This window comes from Alosa alosa, chromosome 11 (assembly GCF_017589495.1).
Source record: "Alosa alosa isolate M-15738 ecotype Scorff River chromosome 11, AALO_Geno_1.1, whole genome shotgun sequence".
NCBI lineage: Eukaryota > Metazoa > Chordata > Actinopteri > Clupeiformes > Clupeidae > Alosa > Alosa alosa.
The window spans coordinates 6,622,793-6,630,708 of record NC_063199.1 but is presented as its reverse complement, the minus strand read 5'-3'; the positions used below and the strand labels follow the sequence as shown (position 1 = coordinate 6,630,708).

Genomic DNA, 7,916 nt, shown 5'->3' with positions numbered 1-7,916 from the left:
CATTCAAATACATATTTATGGGGAAGGGCTACTGTGCACAAGTGTTATTGTCAGTTATGTCAGCACATATTGCATATTGAACTCAGTCAATTGAGCGCTCTCCATATTCTCACTACCCTGACAGATGCTTTCTTCATGGTGTGATGGATGGTGCAACAACACAACATCCCTAGTAGGAGGGCATACAGTAAGTTATATTATTTTTTATGGTTTCCTATGACAAAAGCCAAGCCTTTAATACAAGATACTAAAAAAGGTTTAGGGATTTTGTGAATCGCACACATCAAACACAATACAATGCTACCAATGCACAATCATATTATTTATTTAAAAAGTAGTATCCCTCAATACTGAACAGATTATTTTGTATACAATTCCATCTACCACACATACTCTGACATTAAGTCACTGTCAACAGGTCATCCAAATAAACAATGTAAAAAATAAATCACCATCAACAAACAAGAACAAACAGTGTTTTACAATAAAATATACAATATATTTGTACACACATACAGTATATGCTTCTTACAGGACCAAAAATGTACAAAAATGAATGCAATGCATGTTTTCATGTGCCTGCATCATGTCTACATTCTTTTGCATTCTTCACATTCCCAAGTTCCTCTCTAGCCCTATGCCATGTTTACTCCACCATAGCCACCACAGGCTTTCCTCTGTGATCAACATGCACAGTGCTGCTACAACATATGAATGTTGAGGTTCTCTATTAAACACGTAATGTGAATATACCGGCTGTGTTAACTGTTGTCTAGAAACCATTTGCCTTATTCGTGGTTATATAGGCTAGTATAATACAACCGATAGTACAACCAATGTAAGGTTTTACTGACCCCCCGGTTAATGTTATTGCAGTAGTCGTACAACCAATGACAGGCAGATATAAGTGCTGTCACTGACATTCTTTGTATCAAATCCATTTAAGGAGTGTTTTCTGACTTTGGAGTTTTTAAATCCTCATTGGAATAGCTGTGTTAAAGGGATATTAAGCAAATAATTACAAAGTTATTAGGCATGGACAGTTTATCTTAATGCAGTTTTAGCTATTGCGCAAGTTGTGCACAGAAAGTGAACAGTGGCTGTTCTTCCTGCCATTCTTATGGCTCTTGATTAGGATCTGATCAAGTAATGTTGTTGACTGTCAGCTACAACCTAGTTTCTTTCTAACCTTTCTAACATCTGTCAGTCTTTCCAGTCAGTATCATTCAAAAGGTGGCCAAAAAGGTAATGCAATAATAACAGTCATCCCACCTGTCAGTCACATGACATTACAAGCCTAAGGTGATTGTATACTGAAGTTAATGTTAAAAAGATTCCTTTTGAAATGTTACATTTTCAACAAAGTTTCAGAGACAGACATCTAGTGGTGAAGCATAACATTGGCAAAACTAGGGTCATGGGCTACACAGAAGAAGCCCTTTCAACACGCATGCATTCACTGCACTGCCACTTTGAATAAAATACACCATTAGAAGACTAAATCCAGTGTGAAGTGTTTTAAAGTATATAGCCGGTCTGTTCGAGGGGTCTTAGTCCATCCCAGCTCTAGCTGAATTCAGACCTGTGCCAGTGGTGTGTATGGAGCTCTCCAACACCACAGGAGCTTCTTGCTGTGTCCTCAGATCTCTGCTCGGACAGTGTCATACTCTTGGCTCCCTGTGCTGGACCTTCCAGTACTGTTCTCTGGTTGGCTGATTTTGTTCTTTACTCCTCTTCAGCCTGAAAACAAGAGGGACGTCACAGAATGAATGCATGTCACAAGCTGGCACTGTAGAAAAGATGCTTAGAATGTCTGGCTGTTTGTTGTTGGAGTTATATGTTACATGTTGCCTGTTTTGTCATTTCAACCTGCCAACTTACTACCTATTTTGATATACAAATTCTCAGAGTCAAATTCCATCAGTCTCTGTATTTGTTTGTGTGTGTGTGTGTGTGTGTGTGTGTGTTTATTTTTTTACTGCGCAGACTCTCTAGACTATACTGACTTGCAGGTGTAGTAGATGATCACAGCCAGCATCACCACGATGAGCAAGACCATGATGACCACTGCTGCGATTATGCCAGACTCGGTGCTGCTCCTAGACTCCAGCAGGAACTGCTCACATCGGCTGCCCTTGTAGTTATCAATGCACCTAAAGAGGCAAAGCAGTCGGTCAGTAAAGAAGTCATGCTTTATTTTGTAATCATGCAAGAATTTTGTCTGAAAAATACCGATTCAGTGTGCAAAGGCCTCAAATCAGGCCAGGATCTCTCACAGCTTGTCCTAATCCTAAGTGAACGTGCTGCAGGGAGAGAGACTTTTTTTTGACAAACTTACAGCCTCTTCCTAAAGGACACCAAGCAATGAAGCAGGAGAGATGTGAAGGAGAGATGTAGCAGGCAGAACTGACACTTTGGGAGAAGTTATGACACTATACTACATTAGGGACTGAGGGAAATGTTCCTTTTGGAGTAGTTGTCACATATAGGAGAGCAATCACACCAGTTTCATATACACAGATTAAAGAGGACACTTGGGTAGTAGACATATCTTGATATATGACTACATACAGTGCTTAAACTCTCATATCTGTATAAGGCATGGTGGCTTCACAACAGAATAAATGTTGAATAACTGGGCGAGCACCTGAAAAACTTGAAATTTCACTAGACACCCTGAGAAAACTGAGCCTGCGGGTGCTACTCCCAACCAGCTCAGACACGCCGTGGACAGACATGGCCTTTCTAAGGAACTGTTTGAGTTCTGTACCACAAGCTATGTAGATCAATCTCATATTGAACTAGCTGGTTAGAAACAAAAGTTCTTCCACAGCGTTCTTACACAAGTTACACAATTCTACATAGAACCATTTACCCTTGAAACACCAAAAGTCCAAAAGAGTCAAATCAGGTGAAACTTTGCTGACTGGCCAATCAATCTTACTAGGGTGAAGCGGCCAACTGACTGTCAGAAAATATGACTGGGAATTGTGTGGATATGCACGTCTATGTAAGGTCCACTTATGTTGGAGCTGACGTTACTGCATTAGAGAATGGGCTTTTTGAGTTTTACTTACCGACAGGTGGGGGTGGAGACAGAGGGGATCTTGTAGCATGATCCCCCATTCATGCAAAAAGAGGCTTCAGATGGATCACATGGGTCTCCATGATCTGGCAAAAAACAAACAAATAAATGCAAAAAACTCTGCACCTTGTATTTATCTTCATGACTCATGACTAAATGCAAAACAAAATGCTCATGAGATAAATAACTCATGAGCATTTTGTTAACCTTTATTTTGTCAATTAATGAACCTTTTAAGTTTTTGTTATTCCTTACAGAAATGTATTGCATTCATGGAAAAAAAAATGGGTCCAGTTTTTCAGAATTAACGAGTTAATTGACGTTGATGTTAATTCAGAAAGACAGTTTTTTTTACATGAATGCAATACGATTCCTGTCTGTCATAGTCTATACATGTATAATATCAGGTCACAAAATATTGGTTAGACAAATTTGTAAAGATGGGTCAGTTTTAGGTCATCAGCATTCATTTTGGTGCTTGGTTACAAGTTGGATACCTGGGCATGTCTCATCCAAGCATTATTTACATTCATAATGTCCTCAGCCTAAGTTTCATTCATCTCAATAACTCAGCTTACCGGCCATCATTGGGATATTATTTTCCTGATTCTTCTTCTTCCAAGAAACTTGCGATTACTCAACCTGGAAATGAAGGACAATTCCAGGAATATGGTGTGATTTCATCGCAAACTCATACCATAACAAAAGACAAACAAGAAATACTCCCAGACGCAATATTCAACATGAAACATTTTCAGGCAAATGTTATTTATAACTCCCAGTGAAGAATACTGCAACTTTAGTTTCACAGAAAACCATACAGGATACAGGTATAGGTGTTGTGATAAGTTTATTCTCTTAGCATACTAGTAGATGAAAGACTGCAACTTCAGTCAGGAGCTAACAAGGTAATAAGATAGTAAACATTTAAGAATTTAGGATGACTGCCTTTAGATATACACTGAGTTGAAAGTTATCGCCATTAATATGAAGTTAATGTTATGCGTCCCCGTAAGTTGTTGAAGGACAAAATTATTTTTTTTTCTCATCCAGTTAGTAAACATCTCTGTCAGACTACAGTCATGTGTTCAAAGATTTATGATGGTTTTTCACTACATTTATGTCCAGCAGTGCCATCATAAACCTTAAGTTAGATTTCTTTCTTTCAATCTCGAGTTCAGTCCTCCCTCTGAAAGTGTGCTAGAGAAACACAAACTCAATAAAAAAAAAAAAAATTATTTCACTTTTACAACACATAAATGTTTCTTACCTCTGAGTAGCAGCTCGTTTTCACGTCTGATTCAACAAAAGCCTTTGGGTGAGTCACTTTGGCTTCTTTAAATAACACGTGTTGTTGGGACACCTACATTAGGCACTTGGATGGTGTGGGCGTGATCCTCTTGAGCAGGAGAAATGTTGTGATTGCTGTTTGTCCACATTGTGAATGGCGGGGATTCTCATTAAGCTTCTGACTAATGTGGCAAGAATTTGCTTTAAAGAATGACCTTAATTCTCATCCCACTCATTACCCATGACATGTCTGAAATCCTGACATTTGACATCAGATGTTAGCTGAGCTATTCAGACTGTTTTGAAAGAGGAAACTGTGTCCTGTGCGTGGCCTAAATGTGAAATTAGGTCTGCGTACTCTGTTGCAGCAGTGTCAGGTCTGGCAAAGGAGTGGTCTAGAGATCACCTGTTTCCTAAATGTGACAGTCGACAGGTTTTACGTAGGTAAACACAGGGCCTGGCAGAATGTGTGCTATGCAAGGAAGGAAGAGGAGAGAAAGCCACAGCTATGAAAGGAATCATGAGAACTTATCCTGATCCTGGCTTGCTTGTTTACATTCTTTATTTATGTAACAGTAACTTAAAACCATCAAAGCCACGCAGTAGAGGTACAGTAGCTGACACCCTTACAATGCAGTCTAGTACTATAAAGCAGTTTGGGTCACTTGAACTCAAAATGCCCCTTCATTTTACAGATATGCCAACAGATAATAGACCTAAACATCACACTGTTGTTTGGTCATGCAGGTTTCTGCCATTTTATGTCATTACATCTTTCCCAGCTTTATTTACAGTTTTTCTCAGTCGCTTTGTTAGGTGCATTTCCCAGATCAGAATTGAAATTCTCAAAACTGCTTGTTGAAATGCCATACCATCTTTTTAATACACTTTTACATTTTCAATTGCTCATGTCCTGTTGGTCAAAATACACTATGCCGGTTCCATGCTGAATAGTCCCCATACAACAAATTGGCCTTATTTCATCATTTAAGCCATTACATGCAAAATTGTTGAACTAGCTGTCATGACTAGTTGTCATAGTCTGTCTAGAATATAGGCCTACATATATGTGATCTGACAGACAGGAACGAAAGAGTGTTTTAGCGACCGTTCGTTATTTATAAACGGGGCCACCGGAGGAAAATAGGGGAGGGTCATGTCTTTTTATTCTTTGTTGAGGGGAGGGTCACCTAACTTTTTTTTGTCTAGGAGGGGGGGTCACCCATCTTTTGTATTAATGAAAACAGCAAAAAATCAAAGTGGCTTTTTTGATTGTTGATTTCTGTCGCCATATAACGTTCTCTTTCATTCCATAGCTCTGTCAACATTGAACAATGAAAATAAGGGAGATTTCCCGGGTTTCTCACGCAAAATACGGAAAATGTCAACATCCCTCCCCATTAACGTTGGAAGGTTGGAGCAACAAAGTAGCCTACTTTATTCACGCCTAACAGCCTATATCCATTTGGTCAACTTTATCCAGCCCTAAAAAAGCTAAATTTAACTTTGGTTTACCTGTAGTTTACCGTGTAACCTAGCCTAACTTTAAACAGTGTGCATGCTTATAAAGCATACTTGTGCTTCATTCATCCACACATCCAGCTCCTAACGTTTTGACTAGCATTTCTACCAATTGACCTTGTTCCTGCCCATCTCTAGCTTTGCTGAGCTCCATCCTTTCTGTTAAAATAGGCCCTATTTATTGGTAACCAGCAACAAGTGCAATGTGTTAATCGCTGTCATTCTCTCTCCAACAAAAATGTGTTACGTTCCAAGTAGCAGTGCGTAATTCTGCTTCATAAAGTTGCACAAATACATTGGTCATATAAATTGCCAGTTTATGGTCTACAGTGTAGAGTTGGTAAGTTATGGTAGGCCAACTTGGAGTGAATATACAGGGGGATTTCTTTGGCTCTTAGCCAGGCAGGTGCGCCGCGTGGAGACATAGCCTACGGCCGAACACTGCAAGCGACAATGAATCGTGCTCTCCACGACAACCACGTCGTTAACTTAAATAGGCCTACTGTAGGTTAACATCACTCTGAGTTCGCATTTAAGCAAGCAAAATGATGATTTGAATACATCAGTTTCTCTGGAAGGTCAAGGGGTAACAACAGGACAACAACACAGAGACAGGCCAGAATGCTAATGTTATGAGAGTATTACAGTAATATGGGATATTCCACGGGAAACTATTAAAACGGCAAGACAGCGGGGAAAAGTTAAAATGATAGGCCTAAACCCAGAAAAAAGTTTTCGGTCCCTGTGATTATTTGTGAAATTGTGCAAACGGCCTTTTCAAGTCATTTGAGAAGGAAGGAGTGTAGCCTGCTCCCAAATTGACGCTTGTCTGAGAAATTGAGTTTTGGATAATGTTCAGCTTCGGTAGCTTTGCAATGACTGAGGAAGTCTAGAGACGAGTCCATAGCAACAAGTTCATGTGTTGAATTTGTTATTACCCAGTGTGCTTTGTTGAATGGTCTCAATGTTTTATTGTTTTATTTCATGTGAATACTTACTAGAGGAGTAACTTATTTCAAGTAGCCTAGGCTAATGCAGTTGCAGGAAGTGTGCATTTAGTTTCCATGCTTATTGTGTTTCCACAACAATGTTAGTGAATAAATCTACTGAAATGGCCACCATCTTGGTGAAGTGTGATGTGTCAGATCAGAAAGCAGAGGGTGAGTTTAGAACGTTAGCTTACGTCGATGTGTATTCATAGGATTATGTCTATTTTGAAAACACTGTAGGAGGGTGAGGGTCATGCAACTTTTGATTGAAGCACTCAAAATCCCTCCGGTGATCCCGTTTATAAAGTACGAATGGTCTCTTACTGTATATTGTTTATTTTTAATATGCACAGTGCTCTAAAAGCATTTGTTTCCTTAAACTGTCACAATGTCTGTTAGTAAAAACTTAGAAACATATCCACGCTCTTGCAATCGACCCCCTCCACACAAAATCATGTGTAACTTTATAGTTTTGAAATAGCTATGCTACATAGAAAATAGGCATGCCTTGCACATTGATCATTAGAAAATACTTACAAACTGCCATATTAACAACAAGAGAAAAGTTTGACTCTCTTTGACATAAACAATGGCGTAAGGACTTGTCATTTTGATGGCACTGACAGTTTAATTGGTAGGCCTATAAATACTAACTTTTGAGACATAGACTAAGCAAGGTACGCTTATGTGGTGCAGTTTGCATTAATTGTTTTGACAAAAGCACTAACTGTTGTGCAAACGTTAGTGATGATTTGAAAAAATGCACCAAAGCGACTAAGATTAATCTTCTGTCCTTCAGTTTGCATCTATGTAAGGCCTTAAGAGGCATGTCAATAAATTCCCCTCTCAACCACATAGACAGGGAAATTCATGGCTCGGGTCAAATATTTATTTTATTTTTGTTAATTTGTTCATCGATGTAACATCACAGTATCCTGAAGTTATTCTCGCTCCCGACTTGTATGATATAAAGACTCAAGGAAGATTTCGGTATATTAACTGATGTCTCCTTTAACCATCGGGTAGTAAAG

The 7,916-nt window shown here is 39.0% G+C and overlaps 1 protein-coding gene across 1 annotated transcript; it reads right to left on the bottom strand.

The window, feature by feature from the left end:
• Positions 1–309: 309 nt before the first annotated feature.
• On the bottom strand, positions 310–4,428 carry LOC125303659 (pro-neuregulin-4, membrane-bound isoform-like). The gene is made up of 5 exons (XM_048257523.1): positions 4,356–4,428; positions 3,664–3,727; positions 3,078–3,171; positions 2,007–2,153; positions 310–1,740 (listed from the first exon to the last, which is right to left on the bottom strand). The coding sequence occupies exons 2-5, from the start codon at positions 3,671–3,673 to the stop codon at positions 1,662–1,664; spliced, it is 330 nt and encodes a 109-aa protein (XP_048113480.1). The 5' UTR covers positions 3,674–3,727; positions 4,356–4,428; the 3' UTR covers positions 310–1,661.
• Between the last annotated feature and the right edge of the window lie 3,488 nt (positions 4,429–7,916).

Excerpts from the sequence above, each read along its gene's own strand:
- LOC125303659 (XM_048257523.1), bottom strand. Across the intron at positions 2,154-3,077 it reads GTCTCCACCCCCACCTGTCG|GTGCATTGATAACTACAAGG; the intron begins GTAAGTAAAACT and ends TTGCCTCTTTAG. Across the intron at positions 1,741-2,006 it reads ATCATCTACTACACCTGCAA|GCTGAAGAGGAGTAAAGAAC; the intron begins GTCAGTATAGTC and ends TCTTGTTTTCAG.